This window comes from Nerophis lumbriciformis, linkage group LG21 (genome assembly GCF_033978685.3).
Source record: "Nerophis lumbriciformis linkage group LG21, RoL_Nlum_v2.1, whole genome shotgun sequence".
NCBI lineage: Eukaryota > Metazoa > Chordata > Actinopteri > Syngnathiformes > Syngnathidae > Nerophis > Nerophis lumbriciformis.
The window spans coordinates 24,055,252-24,079,934 of NC_084568.2; the positions used below are offsets into that span (position 1 = coordinate 24,055,252).

General features: G+C 35.2%; 1 protein-coding gene across 1 annotated transcript in view; it reads right to left on the minus strand.

The window, feature by feature from the left end:
- Window positions 1–24,683, minus strand: part of atp8b2 (ATPase phospholipid transporting 8B2) — a 122,065-nt gene that overhangs the window by 65,472 nt on the left and 31,910 nt on the right. Inside the window, exons 3-10 of the mRNA XM_061982599.2 lie at window positions 17,779–17,837; window positions 11,959–12,072; window positions 11,534–11,632; window positions 11,395–11,456; window positions 11,211–11,283; window positions 6,248–6,318; window positions 6,100–6,179; window positions 5,864–6,022 (exon numbers count right to left, since the gene is read on the minus strand). Coding sequence (XP_061838583.2) covers window positions 5,864–6,022; window positions 6,100–6,179; window positions 6,248–6,318; window positions 11,211–11,283; window positions 11,395–11,456; window positions 11,534–11,632; window positions 11,959–12,072; window positions 17,779–17,837 — 717 coding nt within the window. The remainder of the gene's footprint in view (window positions 1–5,863; window positions 6,023–6,099; window positions 6,180–6,247; window positions 6,319–11,210; window positions 11,284–11,394; window positions 11,457–11,533; window positions 11,633–11,958; window positions 12,073–17,778; window positions 17,838–24,683) is intronic.

The window sequence follows — 24,683 nt, forward strand, 5'->3', positions numbered from 1 at the left end:
TTAATTCACTTTTAACACCAGGTGACTGTAGGAATATTTTAACCTTAACTGTTGCTAGCCAAGCTATAGTTAGTAGGTTTGTGTGGGGGCGGGTGTAAGTCAGCGCTGCCTGTAGGAGGAAAAGTCACCGCCGCTGTCCATGGTACTGAGGAAAAGCACCAGCGGGCGGGGCGGGGCATGTGCTGACGGCAAGACACAGCTGGCAGGTGATTAGATTTCACAGGTGGTACGTGTTAATCTAATCATCTGTTGTCTTTAACAGTAAGCGGCCGGGAGCAGAGAAACAGAGGATTGGGAGTGACGGCAAAGTCACGACATGCCGGAAAACATTTTGAAAAACCTTGTTAAAAACATTAAAACTTTGTTAAACCTGGACGCTTGGCTCTTGTGCCGTGTCTACAGTAGAGCTGCTAGGAAGCGACTTCCACAGTTAGCTTGTCACTTGCTGTCATGATTTAACAAAAAATAATTAACTGCCTTTGATGAAAATGGTTACAGCGGTGATGTAATCTTAAATGACAGAGTTTTAGGAGATTAGTTTTACTATGTTTTTTTGCATTTTCATTAAAATGTCCGTGTAGGAAATTATAAATAGCCTAGCTTTTTCAACGTTGACATATGCAATGTTCCAGGTGATTGGAATGTTCAAGGTCATTGATTCCAAAATTGGTCCGACATAATTATATATTTTTCTTAAAAATAAAAATGTTTCATAGAAGAAAAAAAATTCAATCAAATCAACTTTAATCAACATTGGCTATTCTAGAAGTTACTAATATGTTAATAATGGAAAAAACTCAACAAAAAAAACAAAAAAAACAATGACAATGTCTGAAATATTTTCGTCAATATCTCTAAGACAACTTCTTAAACTCTTTGGCTACTTTTCGGAGTTATTTCCAGCTAAAAAGATACAGATTCGACAAATAAATTCACTTCTAACATCAAGCTAACTGTTGCTAGCTAAGCTATAGTTAGCATGTTAGCTCGTCACTTGCAAGCAGGATTTCGCAAAAAGGGCAAACATTTTTATAACATTATTTGCGTACATTTTTTTCCGTTTTTTTTCGTTTGATCATAGTGACCCGCCCTCTTCCTGGTTCAAACCGACAGGATTCGCCCCACCTTTGACACAAAAAAACGAAGCCATGTTGCAAGGTCAGTTTTTGGAGTGTTTTTTGGCGTCACTCACGTTTTGAACAGTAATTGCTAGAGATGTCCGATAATATCGGGCTGCCGATATTATCGGCCGTTAAACGCTTTAAAATGTAATATCGAAAATTATCGGTATCGGTTCGGAAATTATCGATATCGGTTTCAAAAAGTAAAATTTATGACTTTTTAAAACGCCGCTGTACGTAGTGGTACACGGACGTAGGGAGAAGTACAGAGCGGCAATAAACTTTAAAAGCACTGCCTTTGCGTGCCGGCCCAATCACATAATACCTACGGCTTTTTACACACACACAAGTGAATGCAAATCATACTTAGTCAACAGCCATACAGGTCACACTGAGGGTGGCCGTATAAACAACTTTAACACTGTTACGAATATGCGCCACACTGTGAACCCACACCAAACAAGAATGACAAACACATTTCGGGAGAACATCCACACCGTAACACAACATAAACACAACAGAACAAATACACAGAACCCCTTGCAGCACTAACTCTTCCGGGACGCTACAATATACACCCCCCGATGCCCCCTACCCCCCACCCCCCACCTCAACCCCGCCCACCTCCACCTCCTCATGCTCTCTCAGGGAGAGCATGTCCCTAATTCCAAGCTGCTGTTTTGAGGCATGTTAAAAAAATAATGCACTTTGTGACTTCAATAATAAATATGGCAGTGCCATGTTGGCATTTTTTTCCATAACTTGAGTTGATTTATTTTTGGAAAACCTTGTTACATTGTTTAATTCATCCAGCGGGGCGTCACAACAAAATTAGGCATAATAATGTGTTAATTCCACGACTGTATATATCGGTATCGGTTGATATCGGAATCGGTAATTAAGAGTTGGACAATATCGGAATATCGGATATCGGCAAAAAAGCCATTAAAAAAAGCCATCTCTAGTAATTGCATCCGATTTTTTTTTTTTTTACATTTTGTTCACAAGCATCTCTCATGTGGGTCAGTGTTTCAGACACAAAAAGTGAAAGGCAACATTTCTTCTGGCCTTGGAAAATGTTTTACAAAGTTTAACTTCTAATTGTGACAAATATAGATGTTAATTTGTCAAATACATTGGTAGCTGATAGCCCTTAGCAGTGTTCTAAGATGAATTATCACAGCAACAATAGCATCCCATATTTCTCCCTACTGTCTGTGTCCCGAGACAAAGTCACAAGTAAATGTGCAAGCAATGGCTAGTTCCATGTTCCAATTCGATTACGTCCACGTCAGTCTGCCAGTCTGAGGGGCGCTGACATACAAAAGAGAAACCACTTTCTTGTTGGGTTTACAGTTGTAGTATCTGCTAGACTATGAAATAACATGTTTTTCCATATGGTGGAAAATGACATTTCTTTGGAGCAAGCAGACAGCCTGTCTTGTAAACAGTGGTCCAGGTAATAAAGTGAAGCCATTAAGTGTGACATGCACATGTGGAATAGCTTATATTCCACAAGAAAAGACCCTTAAATCTGTCAATGGGCCCATTCCTCATGATTACCAGACACCATGCTTAAGATACTGTCAATGTTATGCCTTAAGCCAGACGCTAAGGGTACACACAAATACACGAACATGCCTTTACAAGGTCATGATGGAGTCAACTTCTGTATGAGAAACTTAAGAAACTGAGGTGACGTCATCTTGGTCTATAGCAGGGGTCGGCAATCCAAAACGTTGAAAGAGCCATAAACCAAACCAAAAATACAAAAAACAAATCTGTCTGGAGCCGCAAAAAATGAAAAGCCGTATATAAGTGTTATAATGAAGGCAACACATGACATAAGTGTCTATATTAGCTATAATAGCCTACTATCAAAATGACTTTAAAAGTCTTACATAAGTGCTATAATGAAGACAACACATGACATGAGTGTCTATATTACCTATAATAGCCTACTATCAAAATGTGTCGCAGGCTGAAGCAAATTTTTGTTAACAGAAATCCATCCATCCATCCATTTTCTACCGCTTATTCCCTTTTGGGGTGGCGGGGGGCGCTGGAGCCTATCTCAGCTACAATCGGGCGGAAGGCGGGGTACACCCCTGGACAAGTCGCCACCTCATGAAATGTAATATTTATTCTACACATTTTTACATTAGAAACCATTAGTAAATCAGAGGCTACTCAGAAGTGATGAGATAACTCCTGGAAATGACTGGCTTTTAATGGCCAAAGGTATAGATGTGTGTGTCCAAGTTAAAGGAAACTGCAGGCTGTCTTCTTTTAATAGATTTATTACAATCTTTGGCAAGCTAGGTAACGTTTGCTGTGGTCTGGAACAACATGGCACACAAACAACTATCTGAAATGCAGCCAAAATTACATACAGATAATGTGTCATTAGACAAGCAAAGGTAAATTAAATACAAAGAAGATAAAAGTAAAGGATATTAAATGAGCTCAAATACACCTACAAATTAGGCATAATGATGCAATATGTACATACAGCTAGCCTAAATAGCATGTTAGCATTGGTTAGCTTGCAGTCATGCAGTGACCAAATATGCCTGATTAGCACTCCAACAAGTCAATAACATCAACAAAGCTCACCTTTGTGCATTCACGCACAGCATAAAACTTTTGGTGGACAAAATGAGACAAAGAAGGAGTGGAAGATTTTACATGTCAACAAACTGTTGCGTCACAGTCCACACTATGGTGAGTTCAAGAACCGCTGAAATTAGTAGGACAAAACGATGTTCACCAAATACTCTCATCAGTGAAGCATACACAAACATATTAAACAGTGGGCCTTCTAACAATCGGGAAGGTTTATGTCATGTTTGTCCTCAAACAAAAAACATACGAAAACAAAAAAAGGTAACACTTTAGTATGGGGAACATATTCTAAGTAACACAGACCTAATTTAGAGTTATTTGGACACTAGGGTAACATATAAGGGTTAGGGTTACGATTAGGGTTATTAATAAGCGATAATCCTGAGGTTATTGAGGGAAGACTCTTAGTTAATGGCTTACTGGTTGTATAAAACCACACTAAAAAAACACCTCCAGGCAACTACAACTCTAGACTAACACCCTCCTCCCACCACATCCCATGTCCCCGGATTGTAATTAATCAAATGTAAATAATCAAATGTGTATACTTGTTCTTATGCTTCCTGAACTCACTATGTTCACTGCTCGCTGTACATATCCTACCAAGTCAGACCTACACTGTTTCAATGTCCATTTCTCAGATGATACAATTGTTGATGACTGAAGTGCTGATATCAACCAAACCTAGCCCCCCCGCCCCAACCCCCTCCGCATCCCACCCCCCGGATTGTAAAAAATGTAAATAATTCAATGTATATACTCTGATGATTAACTTGTGTGATGACTGTATTACGCTGATAGTATATATTTGTACCAGGAATTGATTAACGTGGACTTAAACAAGTTGAAAAACTTATTCGGGTGTTACCATTTAGTGGTCAATTGTACGGAATATGTACTGTACTGTGCAATCTACTAATAAAAGTCTCAATCAATCAATCAATCAATAAGGCCATGCAGAAGAAGGCATTAATAAGTACTAAATATCCATCCATCCATTTTCTACCGCTTATTCCCTTTGGGGTCGCAGGGGGCGCTGGAGCCTATCTCAGCTACAATCGGGCGGAAGGCGGTGTACACCCTGGACAAGTCGCCACCTCATCGCAGAAGTACTAAATAATGACTAATTAATAGAGATGTCCGATAATATCGGCCGATAAATGCGTTAAAATGTAATATCGGAAATTATCTGTATCGTTTTTTTTATTATCAGTATCGGTATTTTTCTTTTTTATTAAATCAACATAAAAAACACAAGATACACTTACAATTAGTGCACCAACCCAAAAAACCTTCCTCCCCTATTTACACTCATTCACACTAATTCACACAAAAGGGTTGTTTCTTTCTGTTATTAATATTCTGGTTCCTACATTATACATCAATATATATCAATACAGTCTGCAAGGGATACAGTCCGTAAGCACACATGATTGTGCTAACCTTTAACAGTTAATTTTACTCATTTTCATTAATTACTAGTTTCTATGTAACTGTTTTTATATTGTTTTACTTTCTTTTTTATTCAAGAAAATGTTTTTAATTTATTTATCTTATTTTATTAATTTTTTTTAAAAGTACCTTATCTTCACCATACCTGGTTGTCCATATTAGGCATAATAATGTGTTAATTCCACGACTGTATATATCGGTTGATATCGGTATCGGTTGATATCGGTATCGGCAATTAAAGAGTTGGACAATATCGGAATATCGGATATCGGCAAAAAGTCATTATCGGACATCCCTACTAATTAAGAGCCAATATGTTACTCATTGTCATGTTAATAAGCAACTCATTAATGGTGAATATGTTCCCCATACTAAAAAAATATATTTTTTCCCCCATTTTTTTCCATTTTCAATCCTTTTTTAAAAATGTTTCAGGGAGCCACTAGGGCGGCGCTATAGGAGCTGGTTGGTTGATCCCACGAATAGACTGCAGAACCTGTTGTGATATCAGCTTGTCAATACAGAAGCTTTAGTTCACCGTTCTCTTCCCTAATCTATCACACACCCACGCCGCCCTTCTGCGGTACACGACACAGTCGTAAATAATACTTAAATTTATGGACGTGCAACTAAAATGTCATCACAAAAACTTTTTTTTTTTGTACCTGCAAAGATGACCAGGCCAAAGCAGGCCTCGGTGTTGCGGAGCACACACCCTCGAAGGAGCATGTTCTGGTTGGTTAAAGTACACTTCATGGCTCTCCAGTACAGAGTCCCGTCAAAAAGATCCAGTTTGTTGTTGGGGGGCTCACAGACCACCTTGCCTTCACATAAGAATGCTGCATTGATGTAAAACAATATAGTAAAGGCGGGACAAAATTAAAGCGTGTCAGAAATTCACCATCAAACGCCGCCAGGTTGTTGGGGTCCCCCAGTTCTGACGTCACCGAGACAGACTGGCGCACCTTCATGTTGGTCTCTCTGCAAGACACTGAACACATCTAAAAGCCAGTTCCCTTTCACCTTAATGACACGGTGCGTTCACTGACCCGTCCAGTTCCGCGGTCTCAATGTAACACAGCCCATGAGGTTCACTGCTGGACAACAGCAGCAGGTCGGCCTGCAAACCCACGCAGAGGTTAGCATGAATTCATGCAGGGGTGGCAAACTTACTGTTAAAGATGCTACCTCAGTAGAAGCATTTAAGCCCCATCTTAAAACTCATCTCCGTAATATCGCTAAAATTCGTTCCATTTTGTCCACTAGCGACGCTGAGATCATTATTCATGCGTTCGTTACGTCTCGTCTTGATTACTGTAACGTATTATTTTCGGGTCTCCCTATGTCTAGCATTAAAAGATTACAATTGGTACAAAATGCGGCTGTTAAACTTTTGACAAGAACAAGAAAGTTGGTCATATTACGCCTATACTGGCTCACCTGCACTGGCTTCCTGTGCACTTAAAGGCCTACTGAAACTCACTACTACCGACCACGCAGTCTGATAGTTTATAAATCAATAATGAACTCTTAACATTGCAACACATGCCAATACGGCCGGGTTAGCTTACTAAAGTGCAATTTTAAATTTCACGCAAAATATCCTGCTGAAAATGTCTCGGTATGATGACGCCTGCGCGTGATGTCACGGATTGTAGAGGACATTTTGGGACAGCATGGTGGCCAGCTATTAAGTCGTCTGTTTTCATTGCAAAATTCCACAGTATTCTGGACATCTGTGTTGGTGAATCTTTTGCAATTTGTTCAATGAACAATGGAGACAGCAAAGAAGAAAGCTGTAGGTGGGAAGCGGTGTATTGCGGCCGACTTCAGCTGCACAAACACGGCTGGTGTTTCATTGTTTACATTCCCGAAAGATGACAGTCAAGCTTTACCATTGGCCTGTGGAGAACTGGGACAACAGAGACTCTTACCAGGAGGACTTTGAGTTGGATACGCAGACGCGGTACCGTGAGTACGCATGCAGCTGCGGCTTCCAAACATTTGATCGCTTGCCCGTACGTGCGTGCCGCTATGTGCATGTCACGTACGTAACTTTGGGGACTTTGGGGAAATATATGTGCTGTATGAACTTTGGGGAGGTGAATGGTACTTTGGGCTGTGGGAATGAGTGTGTTGTGCAGGTGTTTGAGTTGTATTGGCGGGTTATATAGACGGGAGGGGGGAGGTGTTTGTTATGCGGTATTAATTTGTGGCATATTAAATATAAGCCTGGTTTTGTTTTGGCTAATAGAGTATATATATGTGTTGTGTTTATTTACTGTTTTAGTCATTCCCAGCTGAATATCAGGTCCCACCCGCCTCTCACAGCATCTTCCCTATCTGAATCGCTCCCACTGCCCTCTAGTCCTTCACTCTCACTTTCCTCATCCACGAATCTTTCATCCTCGCTCAAATTAATGGGGAAATCGTCGCTTTCTCGGTCCGAATCGCTCTCGCTGCTGGTGGCCATGATTGTAAACAATGTGCAGATGTGAGGAGCTCCACAACCTGTGATGTCACGCGCTACTCGTCTGCTACTTCCGGTACAGGCAAGGCTTTTTTATCAGCGACCAAAAGTTGCGAACTTTATCGTCGATGTTCTCTACTAAATCCTTTCAGCAAAAATATGGCAATATCGCGAAATGATCAAGTATGACACATAGAATGGACCTGCTATCCCCTTTTTTATAAGAAAATCGCATTTCAGTAGGCCTTTAAGATGGGACTTTAAGGTTTTACTACTTACGTATAAAATACTACACGGTCTAGCTCCATCCTATCTTGCCAATTGTATTGTACCATATGTCCCGGCAAGAAAGCTGCGTTCAAAGAACTCCGGCTTATTAGTGATTTCCAGAGCCCAAAAAAAGTATGCGGGCTATAGAGCGTTTTCTATTCGGGCTCCAGTACTATGGAATGCCCTCCCAGTTAGAGATGCTACCTCAGTAGAAGCATTCAAGTCCCATCTTAAAACTCATTTGTATACTCTAGCCTTTAAATAGACCCCCTTTTAGACCAGTTGATCTGCTGTTTTTTTTTCTTTTTTGCTCTGCCCCCCTCTCCCTTGTGGAGGGGGGGCACCCAGAGTCGGGACCCGGGGTGGACCGCTCGCCTGTGCATCGGTTGGGGACGTCTCTGCGCTGCTGACCTGTCTCCGCTCGGGATGGTCTCCTGCTGGCCCCACTATTGACTGGACTCTCACTATTATGTTAGATCCACTATGGACTGGACTTTCACAATATTATGCTAGATCCACTCGCCGTCCATTGCACCGGTCGCCCTAGGGTGGACGGGGGGATTTCGCCCACATCTGAGGCCCTCTCCAAAGTTTCTCATTGTTATCCCACTGGGTTGAGTTTTTCCTTGCCCTGGTGTGGGATCTGAACCAAGGATGTCGTTGTGGCTTGTGCAGCCCTTTGAGACACTTGTCATTTAAGGCTATATACATAAACATTGATTGATTGACATTGATTGATTTGTATACTCTAGCCTTTAAATAGAACCCCCTTTTAGACCAGTTGATCTGCCGTCTTTTTTCTGCTCTGCTCTGCACAGATTAGGTGACCACAGATGAGCCGTTCAAAGTCTGGGGTGGACCACTCATCTGTGCATCAGTTGGGGACGTCTCTGCGATGCTGACTTGTCTCCACTCAAGATGATCTCCTGCTGGCCCCACTATGGACTCGACTCTCACACTATTAACTAGATCCACTCGACGTCCATTGCACCGGTCGCCCAGGATGGGGTCCCCACATTTGCAGTCCCCTTCAAGGTTTCTCATTGTAGCCCATTGTGTTGAGTTTTTCCTTGCCCTGATGTGGGATCTGAGCCGAGGATGTCGTTGTGGCTTGTGCAGCCCTTTGAGACGCTCGTGATTTAGGGCTATGTATATATGCTTTGATTGATTGATTGATTGATTGATTGATTTTAGCTCAGGGGCCGCATGGAGGAAAATCTGTGGACACGCGGGCCAGACTTTTAAAATCTTGGCATTAAAACTAAAAAATAAAGACAACTTCAGATTGTTTTCTTTGTCTAATTTGGTCCAAAATTTAACAAACACATTCTGAAAATATTACAATAAAAATATAGAAAAAACTACCGGCAGCGGTAAAGTTTAGATGCATGAAGGAAAGAAGAAAGTGAATGAATGTTTATAACTGAATACATTTACATATGCATAAAAATGTGTTTTCTTTTGTATTATTGTTTTAAAGAATTAGGTAACGTTTATGACAACCTTTCTCCAAAACACAATATAGAATGTGAGATATAACAGGATAATGCATACATTTATCATTTGTTTTTAAAACGCTTACACAAAAGTGGGACCCCGAAAATTTACTGTGGGACCTCATTTTTATGACTTGATGGGGTCCCTGGGACCCCATTTAGAAAATTCCTAGCGCCAACACTGATGGAGTATTGGTGCGTGCAAAACAGCAGCAGGCGGCTGTGGCCTGCGGGCCGGTTCTAATACTAATCAAATATCATCCCGGGGGCCATAGAGCATTCATTTGTGGGCCGCGGGCTTTGACTTTGACACATCCTGATGGGTGCTGGATAGCGCCTTGCATGGCAGCTCCCTCCATCAGTGTGTGAATGTGTGTGTGAATGGGTAAATGTGGAAGTAGTGTCAAAGCGCTTTGAGTACCTTGAAGGTAGAAAGCGCTATACAAGTACAACCCACATAGAATTAATGGGTTCAACACAAGTGGGACTCAGCATTAGGAACGTAAAAGATAATAAGGAAAAAAGATAAAAGATAGGTGAATTAAACATCATGTTGCCTAAACCCTAAAAAGTATAACAACATGTAATATCTAAGCAAAAAAGTATTGTTAAAAATGGATTAAAAAAGAAGAAAAAAATATTGATATTCAATATTTTTACAGCAGATTTTTTGTCCTTTGGACTTAAAGTGTGAGTTTTAAATTAAAATCTTACGCTGTAGAAAAAATCAATAACCTTTAAATGGTGAAAATACCCAAACTATGATTCAATTTCACATGTATTATTCAGGCTGAAGTAATTTAAAAAAATATGAATATTTTTAAGGCAATTTTTGGGAAGCAGACAGTTTTTGTCCTTCGGACTTAAAGTGTGAGTTTTAATATAATATCTTACTCTGTAGAAAAAAATAACAACCTTTAAATGGTGAAAATACCCAAAATATGATTCAATTTCACATGTATTATTCAGGCTAAAGTAATTTTAAAAAAATTAATATTTTTAAGGCAATTTTTGGGAAGCAGAAAGTTTTTGTCCTTCAAACTTAAAGTGTGAGTTTTAATTTAATATCTTACTCTGTAGAAAAAATTAATAACCTTTAAATGGTGAAAATACCCAAAATATGATTCAATTTCACATGTATTATTCAGGCTGAAGTAATTAAAAAAAAAAAAAGAAAATTTTTAAGGCAATTTTTTGGAAGCAGACAGTTTTTTGTCATTACAGATAAGTGGAAGTGGATTTTAGTGACCTTTTATGGGTTGAACGACAAAACATCTTCCTTTGAAAATAAACGTGAAGGACAGTTCTGAGAGGAAGTGGATGATAGTCATTGAATTGAAGAAAGACATCATCAAAAACATGATTAAGCGTGTCGCTGACTTGGTGAATAAAGCACCAGTCCGATCAACACTGAAGCAGAATGAGTCTATCAGCAGCCAAGGATGTTGAAATAATATCTAGACGGTGGACATTTACCCATGAAAATATGAAAAAGGCAGCTGATGGTGTGTTTGACGGAGAAGCAACTCAAAATAGAGACATTGTAGAAGTCCACTCTCCAAGTTAAATTATGTACTTTATTATTACTGTATATCATAAAACTACTGTTGTTGTTTTGAATAGTTAATTTTTCCGTTCAAAAGCCACATTACAAGTTAAAATGGTGCTGTTTTGGGGGAAAAAAGCACCAAATTGATTTCCATTAAATTCAATGGGCAATACAAGTTTTTTAAAGTACGAGCTATGTCACAGAACCTTTTAAAATAAGTTACTTACCGCCACAAACTGATTATTCTCTAATTTGATGATGTCACCCACGCGAACGTTCATCCATTTTTCATTCTTAAGTCTGAGAAAGCAACATATGGTTAAAAAAACAGACAAGTGGATGACAGCAAAATAAGGTTAAAAAAAAACATAACAGTACAGAAATAAATAATCAAATAATTGTCAAACTTACGAGCCACTGATGAGCACTTGAGACTTCCGGTTGTTCACTTGGTTGTCGCTCTGGTGGCGAAACTGCAGGAGACGACAGAGAAGAAGAGTGTATTTTACCCGTTCCGATGCACGAGTTTGATTCCCTTTATAACGCTCACGTAGTCGTCTGAAGCGTCCTTCACGGCCGTGATGCTCAGCACCATCCCCAAAGGCACGATGGTGGTGAACCAGGACAGGGAGGACACCTGAGGGATCAACTAGACACAGAATGACACTCTGCAGAGCAGACATTGCGGCCGGCAGCAGTTTCTGCAATCAGGGCTCTGACAAGAATGAGGCAGTAGGTGTCTAAGATCTCACTTTGGAGGCCTGACAAAAGATCTGGCATTTATCCGTCTTTGCCTTTTACACAGCCAAACCCTGTCTGCTGTCACGTGCAGTATGTGTAAGCAAGTCACAATTACTTACGATAACATAAAATGTAATAAAATGTAATAAAATTAAATATAATTAAATAAAATTAAATAAAATTAAAATTTAAATACATTTAAAAAATTAAATAAACTTACACTTACACACTTACCTGCAGTAGGAACAGGAAGAGGAAGTAGGCGTTGGCCGCTACCCGAAACTGCTCAAACAGGTTGATGGGCAGAAAGGTGAGGATGTTGTACTTGGATGTTGTGATGTAGTTAGTCTTGATTTTGAGGGAGAAAAAAAGAAAAGGACATGGATATAACTTCACTGCAGGAGAGGGGTGTCAAAACTCGTTTTCATTGAGGGCCACATCGCAGTTATGGCTGCCATCAGAGGGCCGCTTTTTTAACAGTGAATAATTTACGAATTTGCCTATGCATTTTATTATTAAATACATTTTTTTAAGTACACAGTTAAAAAAATGCAAAATCTAGAGATTTTTAAAAACATTATATTACAGTAGATGGAAAACAGTGCCCACTGTTTATTTACGCTTTTAAAATGGTACCACAGTTATGTTTAGGGTAAAATACTGGCAGCTTAGTTGCCATAATTTTCCTGTACAATTTAAGGTAGTTTGTTCAACATATTACTGTAAATAGAATACCAGTACCACTGTTCATTTTTAATTCTGGCAACTGAGCTGCCAGTTTGTTACTGTAAAATATCTGTGGTACCATTTTTGCATTTACAGTAATAGTGAATAATTTACGAATTTGCCTATGCATTTTATTATTAAATCTATATTTTTTACGGACACTGTAAAAAAAAAAAATCTGTATATTTCACATTAAAATTCTGGTCACCATTTTTTTTTAATGCAATATGTAGGGATTTTTAAAAACATTATATTACAGTAGATGGAAAACAGTACCTACTGTTTATTTACCCTTTTAAAATGGTACCAAAGTTATTATATGGTAAAATACCGAATTTTACTGCAAAATTTAATGTAGTTTGTTCAACATATTACTGTAAATAGAAAAACGGTACCACTGTTATTTTTTTTAATTCTGGCAACTGAGCTGCCAGTTTGTTACCGTAAAATAACTGTGTTTCCATTTACAGTAACAACAACCGTAGATTTTACAGTAAAAAAAAAAAGGCAGCGGAGTCTGCAATATTTTATACAATTTATACAATTTTATCATTTTCAAAATACAGTTTTCAATTGAATATGCTGTAAAAAAAAAAAAAAACATCGTAATTTTAACGTAATATCTATTGTCCTTTTTACAGTGTACAATTTGATGGATAACTTGCTTTGAAACCATAAGTCAAGCAGATATTGAAGTGTTTATTTTAATCTTAACAAATGTGTGGAAACTATGGTAATATATTATTTGTTGCAGTATTGCATAATATTATTAACATTTAAACGGTATGCAATTTCATGCAGTGCATTTATATATTTTGTTGTCAAAATGGAAAGAACAAATACATTTAGTACGAAAAGATAAGGTACATCATCGATGCATATTTTCCTAGGCGTTGGCGGGCCATATAAAATGATGTGACGGGCCAGATACGGCCCTTGGGCCTTGAGTTTGACACCTATGCTGTAGGATAACGGAGTCAGGGAAGGCAGGTGAGGCAGATACTCACCTGGAATGAAAAAGTTAAAAAAAACAATGACAACAGGGAATAGATGTTATTTCTCAATGATTTTAAACCTTTTGAACACAATCGATGAATTTGCACATTTCAAATCCCATACAGGGCAGAAACCTGAGTCGACGCTGAGCGTGTGGAGCCTACCCTCTGATTGCGCCACCTTTTGTCAGCTGGGTTGGATGGTGCGTGCTCGTTTGTCAGCAAATCGCCAATATAATGCTTGCAAAAACATTTATCGTGCACCATGACTTTTTACAGCATGTGACGTCCTTATTCTTGCTAATCTGGCAATAAACTGAAAATAAATGTCCTCTGGCTCACCTTGAGGGGGCTTCAAGCACACCTGTGAAGGGAAAACCCTTTCAGGTGACTACCTCTTGAAGCTCATGGAGAGAATGCCAAGAGTGTGCAAAGCAGTAATCAGAGCAAAGGGTGGCTATTTTGAAGAAACTAGAATATAAAACATGTTTTCAGTTATTTCACCTTTTTTTTTTGTTAAGTTCATAACTCCACGTGTTCATTCATAGTTTTGATGCCTTCAGTGACAATCTGCAATTTAAATAGTCATGAAAATAAAGAAAACGTACTGAATGAGAAGGTGTGTCCAAACATTTAGTAAGATTTGGGTAACTTCCAGGCGAATAACTGAAATATATGAGCCGTACAAAACGCCAAACGACCTTTTTAACGCCATCACCTGGTTCGTACATGCTGGTGTGTTCATAGCAAATTCAGACTGATAAGTTTGAATCAAAGCATGTGTGGAGGGAGGGTGTGATCAGCGCGCTGCAGGAGCAAAGGTCGGAGGGCGGAGCACCATCGACTAGGGGCGGGGCATGTGCGGGACGGCGAGACACAGCTGGCAGGTGATTAGATTTCACAGTTGGTACGTGGTGATCTAATCATCTGTTGTCTAACAGTGAGCGGCCAGCGGAGGAAAGAGGTGGGAGAGACTTAAGAGAAAGACATCTGAAAAGATTGTTCTGAAAAGATTGTTCTTGGCATCGCATGTTCATTAAAACTCTGTTAAAACGGCACGCCTGGGTCCTGTGACGTGGTATCCGTGGAACGGGTAGGGAACGACTTCCACAGCATGTTTTATCCTGTTAAGTGTGTTATCTTAAGCAATGAACAACGTACAGTAAAAAGCATGTTGTCTGTTTACTTTTCGTCATGGTTGAGCACAAAAAAAGTATTATTTTCGTAGTGGTAGCGCAGTGATCAAAGTATTTATAAGTAACTACGGGCTCGTTTTTTGGGGGGAACTCTGCTTATGAAACGCAGCTGAGGGATCTCACGCATCTTGGACACAGTAATGATGAAAGCCGTGGATCACGCACAATTCGAACAAAAGACAATGTGCCTTAACGCACTTTGCATTCTGAAATTCTTTAAACCAATATTAAAACTGACCCTGTTGACGAAATCCGTACAAGTTCGGCGGCACTTTTACTTGATTCAAATCTCTCGTCAGTCAGACGTGCTCATAGCTCATATGAGTCATTTCCACCAATTTTTTATTATTTTTTTCCAGGTAGTGAGCCTTTGGAATATAGGAGTTTGTTTTGGTACGATCCCTTGTTTTTTGTCATTTTGTACATGTAGAGTGGAAAAACAAGTTACTTCTATATTAAAGCTATTATCATATTGTGGAGGGAGGTGTGGCCAGGTGCTTGCAGGAGCAAAGGTCACCGCCGCTGTCTATGGTGCTGAGGACGAGCACCATCGGATAGGGGCGGGGCGCGTGCTGACGGCGAGACACAGTTGGCGGGTGATTAGATTTCACAGGTGGTACGTGTTAATCTAATCATCTGTTGTCTTTAACAGTAAGCGGCCGAGGGGGCAGGAGGAGGAGAGGATACGGATGCGGCTGAAAAGTCACGTCCTGCTGGAGAGAAAAGTGTGAGGAAATTCTACGGAAATTAAACCATTGTTAAAAACTGCAAGCTTGGCTTTTGCGCCGTGTGTAATAGTGGAATGGGTAGTAAGCGACTTCCACACATATATATCTGATTTATGAAACCAAAAGACTTCCAAAGTTTGCTAGTAAAGAGATTTGATCAAAATAGTATCGATCTCAAGGAGAAACCCGAGCCATTTTGAGAGTTAATGAGGAAGCAAGTCACGTGATCCGTGACGTAGCGTTAGGAGCAGCAGATCCCTTCCGCATCAACAACAACGCTCATGATCCAGAACCTTATATTTTTGAGCCTGAACACAAAGAGGATGAGCAATAAGTTTTAATGCAGAGTGCTGAATGAATGCGGTGTTATTGCAACACAGTAGCATCAGCAACATTGCTAAGTGCTAAACGTACAAACTAACCATAATAAAACAAACAGTTACTGTACAAGTTCCTCTCTCGCTGGGATGCCGACCGATGCTCACATAATTCCATTTAGATTAAAATTCCATCGCAATCGTCATGAATGGTTAAAAAAACCCCATTGTTTTGACCATCTCGGGTGATGTGAAATTTGACCAGCCACATTTGTCTGCTACCAGGTGAGAAATGCATGATTTATAATCTACAAATTACTTTTTAGAAAGTTTGAGACGAAGCAGAAGCAATAGCAGCTTAAACTAGCATTAGCTCACTGCTATCAATGCGTCGCTAAAATAGGCTGTGTGTGTTACGGCTTATAATAACAATATCACTCATGCTTGGTTAATTTTCAGGTCACAGCATGTAAATGAAATATTGTTGGAGGTTTTTTGGATGTTTTTATAAAGGTAAAATGGCCGTAATGAAGGACCCTCAATCTGTTGAATCAATTGTTAGCTATTTATTTACGATTTCGAATGCATAAAAAATAGGGATGTCGGACTGCAAATATTATCGGCCGACAAATGCTTTAAAATGTAATATCGGAAATTATCGGTATCGGTTTCAAAAAGTAAAATGTATGACTTTTTAAAACGCCACTGTGTACACGGACGTCGGGAGAAGTACAGAGCACCAATAAACCTTAAAGGCACTGTCTTTGGGTGCCGGCCCGGTCACATAATATCTACGGCTTTTCACACACACAAGTGAATGCAGCCATACAGGTCACACTGAGGGTGGCCGTATAAACAACTCGAACACTGTTACAAATATGTGCCACACTGTGAACCCACACCAAACAAGAATGACAAACACATTTCGGGAGAACATCCGCACCGTAACACAACATAAACACAACAGAACAAATACCCAGAACCCCTTGCAGCACTAACTCTTCCGGGACGCTACAATATACACTAACCCCCCAACCCCGCCCACCTCAACCTCCTCATGCTCTCTCAGGGAGAGCATATCCCAAATTCCAAGCTGCTGTTTTGAGGCATGTTGAAAAAAAATAATGCCCTTTGTGACTTCAATAATAAATATGGCAGTGCCATGTTGGCATTTTTTTCCATAACTTGAGTTGATTTATTTTGGAAAACCTTGTTACATTGTTTAATGCATCCAGCGGGGCATCACAACAAAATTAGGCATGATAATGTGTTAATTCCACGACTGTATATATCGGTATCGGTTGATATCGGAATCGGTAATTAAGAGTTGGACAATATCGGAAATCGGCAAAAAAGCCATTATCGGACATCTCTAATAAAAAAGCATATATGTTATTGTCTTACATAAAAATTGTAGATGATAAACAGCACATCTCTTTCCCAATGTTAGCATATTTCCAGTATGACTGCTCCAATAATATGGTCAGAGTGCAGAAGCGTTACCACGGTGACGTGGAATTTACGGAAATTGCCAAAGATGGCCGACTGAATTTGTGGCATTTTGTGACATTTAGACGGTATTTTCACATACTTTACAAATTGGAAATACAATTGGAAATGGTTTAACTTTAATGAATAAAATAAAACACAATTAAGCATATAAAGTCAACTTGTTTTTCCACTCTACTGGTATTTTCATCGAGATTGATGCTCGCTTCTACATTGTAAACAAAGCCTTTCCTCAACATGTATGTCTACCCAGTCCCCACAATGCATTGCGAAATCATGTGGCCTTTTGAGCCCTATTGCTACTGTCCTTCTACAGCGAGAAAAAATACGGACTTTTATAGCAAAGTTTTCTTTCTGGAGAAAGATAGTTTCCATTGACTTTTTATACAAAATACAGATAAGACCACAAATGGTTTTATAAAAATAATTTAAAAATATTTGAAAAACAACTCTTGCTAACTTACTTGGAGAGAGTACGCAACTATAAGGTTGGGAAAAAAAGTCACTGCCTCACCAGGCATGAACCTCACTGCATAACAAACATCATATAGCATGAACGTCATAATGTAAAAAGCTCTCTTACCGCATACTGGAACTTTTCATTGTACTCTCTGTCATTGGCCCTGACCCTCCTCTTCTCCTCTGCAGGGTGGTAGCAACACACAAATGTACAAAGATACATTTAATATTGTCACTAAACATACAATAATACATTTAATAATGTCACTATACATACAAAGATACATATATTCATCTCACCAAACATGACAAAATACATTTACTAATGTCCCCAAATGTACAAAAATACATATACAAATATTACCAAATGTACAAAGAAACATTTACTCCTGTCACCAAACCTACAAAAATGCATAGACTAAGTCACAAAATGTACAGAAATACATTTACTAATGTCACTAAATGTACAAAAATACATCTACAAATGTCACCAAACGTACAAAGAAACATTTACTAATGTCACCAAATGTACAAAAATAAATCTACTAACGTCACCAAACGTATAAAATACATGTATTCATGTCACTAAATGTATAAAGATACATTTACTTATGTCACTAACTGTACAAAAAAACATTTACAAATGTCACCAAACGTACAAAGAAACATTTACTTCTGTCACCAAATATACAAAAATACATTTATTCATGTCACTAAATGTACAAAAATACATTTACTAATGTCACCAAATGTATAAAAATACATTTACTAATGTCACCAAACTTACAAAAATAAATTTGTTCATGTCACTAAATGTACAAAAATACATGTATTCATGTCACTAAATGTACAAAAATAAATTTACTAGTTTTACCAAAAATACAAAAAATACATAGACTAATGTGACCAAACATACAAAAATACATTTACTAACGTTACCAAACGTATAAAATACATTTATTCATGTCACTAAATGTATAAAAATACATTTACTAATGTCACCAATTGTATAAAGATAAATTTACTCATGTCACCAAATGTACAAAAATAAATTTACTAACATCACCAAACGTATAAAATACATTTATTCATGTCACTAAATGTATAAAGATACATTTACTTAAGTCACTAACTGTACAAAAATACATTTACAAATGTCACCAAACGTACAAAGAAACATTTACTTCTGTCACCAAATGTACAAAAATACATTTATTCATGTCACTAAATGTACAAAAATACATTTACTAATGTCACCAAACGTACACAAATAAATTTACTAGTTTTACTAAAAATACAAAAAATACATAGACTATTGTGACCAAACATACAAAAATACATTTACTAACGTCACCAAACGTATAAAATAAATTTATTCATGTCACTGAATGTATAAAAATACATTTACCTATGTCACTAAATGTACAAAAATACATTTACTAATGTCACCAAATGTATAAAAATACATTTATTCATGTCACTAAATTTACAAAAATATATGTATTTAATTTACAAAAAAATGCATAGAATAATGCGACCAAACATACAAAAATACATTTACTAACGTCACCAAACGTATAAAATACATTTATTCATGTCACTGAATGTATAAAAATACATTTACCTATGTCACTAAATGTACAAAAATACATTTACTAATGTCACCAAATGTATAAAAATACATTTATTCATATCACTAAATGTACAAAAATAAATTTACTAGTTTTACCAAAAATACAAAAAATACATAGACTAATGTGACCAAACATACAAAAATACATTTACTAACGTCACCAGACGTATAAAATGCATTTATTTATGTCACTAAATGTATAAAAATACATTTACTAATGTCACCAAATGTATAAAAATACATTTATTCGTGTCACTAAATGTACAAAAATATATTTACTTATTTGACCAAAAATACATAGATTAATGTCACCAATTGTATAAAGATAAATTTACTCATGTCACCAAATGTACAAAAATAAATTTACTAACGTCACCAAACGTATAAAATACATTTATTCATGTCACTAAATGTATAAAGATACATTTACTTAAGTCACTAACTGTACAAAAATACATTTACAAATGTCACCAAACGTACAGGGAAACATTTACTTCTGTCACCAAATATACAAAAATACATTTATTCATGTCACTAAATGTACAAAAATACATTTACTAATGTCACCAAACGTACACAAATAAATTTACTAGTTTTACTAAAAATACAAAAAATACATAGACTAATGTGACCAAACATACAAAAATACATTTACTAACGTCACCAAACGTATAAAATACATTTATTCATGTCACTGAATGTATAAAAATACATTTACCTATGTCACTAAATGTACAAAAATACATTTACTAATGTCACCAAATGTATAAAAATACATTTATTCATGTCACTAAATTTACAAAAATATATTTACTTATTTGACCAAAAATACATAGATTAATGTCACCAATTGTATAAAGATAAATTTACTCATGTCACCAAATGTACAAAAATAAATTTACTAACGTCACCAAACGTATAAAATACATTTATTCATGTCACTAAATGTATAAAGATACATTTACTTAAGTCACTAACTGTACAAAAATACATTTACAAATGTCACCAAACGTACAGGGAAACATTTACTTCTGTCACCAAATATACAAAAATACATTTATTCATGTCACTAAATGTACAAAAATACATTTACTAATGTCACCAAACGTACACAAATAAATTTACTAGTTTTACTAAAAATACAAAAAATACATAGACTAATGTGACCAAACATACAAAAATACATTTACTAACGTCACCAAACGTATAAAATACATTTATTCATGTCACTGAATGTATAAAAATACATTTACCTATGTCACTAAATGTACAAAAATACATTTACTAATGTCACCAAATGTATAAAAATACATTTATTCATGTCACTAAATTTACAAAAATATATGTATTTAATTTACAAAAAAATGCATAGAATAATGTGACCAAACATACAAAAATACATTTACTAACGTCACCAAACGTATAAAATACATTTATTCATGTCACTGAATGTATAAAAATACATTTACCTATGTCACTAAATGTACAAAAATACATTTACTAATGTCACCAAATGTATAAAAATACATTTATTCATGTCACTAAATGTACAAAAATAAATGTACTAATTTTACCAAAAATGCATAGAATTATGTGACCAAACATACAATAATACATTTACTAATGTCACCAATCTAATACTAAATGTATAAAAATACATTTACTAATGTCACCAAATGTATAAAAATACATTTATTCATGTCACTAAATGTACTAAAATATATTTACTTATTTTACCAAAAATACACAGATTAATGTCACCAAACATATAAAGATAAATGTACTCATGTCACCAAATGTACAAATATAAATTTACTAACGTCACCAAACATATAAAATACATTTATTCATGTCACTAAATGTATAAAGATACATTTACCGTACTTATGTCACTAACTGTACAAAAATACATTTACAAATGTCACCAAACGTACAAAGAAACATTTACTTCTGTCACCAAATATACAAAAATACATTTATTCATGTCACTAAATGTACAAAAATACATTTACTAATGTCACCAAACGTACACAAATAAATGTACTAGTTTTACCAAAAATACAAAAAATACATCGACTAATGTGACCAAACATACAAAAATACATTTACTAACGTCACCAAACGTATAAAATACATTTATTCATGTCACTGAATGTATAAAAATACATTTACCTATGTCACTAAATGTACAAAAATACATTTACTAATGTCACCAAATGTATAAAAATACATTTATTTATGTCACTAAATTTACAAAAATATATGTATTTATTTTACCAAAAATGCATAGAATAATGTGACCAAACATACAAAAATACATTTACTAACGTCACCAAACGTATAAAATACATTTATTCATGTCACTGAATGTATAAAAATACATTTACCTATGTCACTAAATGTACAAAAATACATTTACTAATGTCACCAAATGTATAAAAATACATTTATTCATATCACTAAATGTACTAAAATAAATTTACTAGTTTTACCAAAAATACAAAAAATACATAGACTAATGTGACCAAACATACAAAAATACATTTACTAACGTCACCAAACGTATAAAATGCATTTATTTATGTCACTAAATGTATAAAAATACATTTACTAATGTCACCAAATGTATAAAAATACATTTATTCATGTCACTTAATGTACAAAAATATATTTACTTATTTTACCAAAAATACATAGATTAATGTCACCAATTGTATAAAGATAAATTTACTCATGTCACCAAATGTACAAAAATAAATTTACTAACGTCACCAAACGTATAAAATACATTCATGCATGTCACTAAATGTATAAAGATACATTTACTTAAGTCACTAACTGTACAAAAATACATTTACAAATGTCACCAAACGTACAAAGAAACATTTACTTCTGTCACCAAATATACAAAAATACATTTATTCATGTCACTAAATGTACAAAAATACATTTACTAATGTCACCAAACGTACACAAATAAATGTACTAGTTTTACCAAAAATACAAAAAATACATCGACTAATGTGACCAAACATACAAAAATACATTTACTAACGTCACCGAACGTATAAAATACATTTATTCATGTCACTGAATGTATAAAAATACATTTACCTATGTCATTAATGTACAAAAATACATTTACTAATGTCACCAAACGTATAAAAATACATTTATTCATGTCACTAAATTTACAAAAATATATGTACTAATTTTACCAAAAATGCATAGAATTATGTGACCAAACATACAAAAATACATTTACTAATGTCACCAATCTAATACTAAATGTATAAAAATACATTTACTAATGTCACCAAATGTATAAAAATACATTTATTCATGTCACTAAATGTACAAAAATATATTTACTTATTTTACCAAAAATACATAGATTAACACCAAACATATAAAGATAAATTTACTCATGTCACCAAATGTACAAAAATAAATTTACTAACGTCACCAAACATATAAAATACATTTATTCATGTCACTAAATGTATAAAGATACATTTACTTATGTCACTAACTGTACAAAAATACATGTACAAATGTCACCAAACGTACAAAGAAACATTTACTTCTGTCACCAAATATACAAAAATACATTTATTCATGTCACTAAATGTACAAAAATACATTTACTAATGTCACCAATTGTATAAAAATGCATTTACTAATGTCGTCAAATGTACAAAAATAAATGTACAATCGTCACCAAACGTACAAAAATACATGTATTCATGTCACTAAATGTACAAAAATAAATTTACTAATTTTACCAAAAATACATAGAATAATGTGACCAAACATACAAAAATACATTTACTAACGTCACCAAACGTATAAAATACATTTATTCATGTCACTAAATGTATAAAAATACATTTACTAATGTCACCAAATGTATAAAAATACATTTATTCATGTCACTAAATGTACAAAAATATATTTACTTATTTTACCAAAAATACATAGATTAATGTCACCAAATGTACAAAATTAAATTTACTAATGTCACCAAACGTATATAAAATACATTTATTCATGTCACTAAATGTATAAAGATACATTTACTTATGTCACTAACTGTACAAAAATACATTTACAAATGTCACCAAACGTACAAAGAAACATTTACTAATGTCACCAAACGTGCAAAAATACATTTATTCATGTCACTTAATGTACAAAAATACATTTACTAATGTCACCAAATGTATAAAAATACATTTACCAATGTCACCAAACGTACAAAAATAAATTTGTTCATGTCACTAAATGTACAAAAATTAATTTACCAGTTTTACCAAAAATACAAAAAATACATAGACTAATGTGACCAAACATACAAAAATACATTTACTAACGTCACCAAACGTATAAAATACATTTATTCATGTCACTGAATGTATAAAAATATATTTACCTATGTCACTAAATGCACAAAAATACATTTACTAATGTCACCAAATATATAAAAGTACATTTATTCATGTCACCAAATTTACAAAAATAAATGTACTTATTTGACCAAAAATACATAGACTAATGTCACCAAACGTACAAAAATAAATTTGTTCATGTCACTAAATGTACAAAAATAAATTTACTAGTTTTACCAAAAATATAAAAAACACAGACTAATGTGACCAAACATACATTTACTAACGTCACCAAATGTATAAAATACATTTATTCATGTCACTGAATGTATAAAAATACATTTACCTATGTCACTTAATGTACAAAAATACATTTACTAATGTCACCAAATGTATAAAAAATAAATGTATTCATGTCACTAAATTTACAAAAATAAATTTACTTATTTTACCAAAAATGCATAGACTAATGTCAAAAAAAGGTATAAAAAGTAAAAAATGTACAAAATTTTTTTTACTGACGTCATCAAACGTATAAAATACATTTATTCATGTCACTAAATGTATAAAAATACATTTACTTATGTCACTAAATGTACAAAAATTTATTTTCTAATGTCACAAAATGTACAAAAATACATTTACTAATTTTACCAAAAATACAAAAATACATAGACTAATGTCACCAAATATATAAAAATAAATTTACAAATTTTACCAAAAATACAAAAATACATAGACTAATATCCCCAAACATATACAAATAAATGTACTAATGTCACCAAGTGTACGAAAATGCATTTATTCATGTCTCTAAATGTACAAAAATACATTTACTCATAGAAAGTCATACCAGCTTTGTCAAAGTTTGGCCAGTTAGTTGTTTTTCTTCATGACTCATAAAATATTTTCACAAAATGAAGTTGTGTCCCAGAACATTAAAAAACAAAACAAAACAATTATTGATGTGAGAGTACAGTTAAAAATTCTCTAAACTGAATGCTAAAT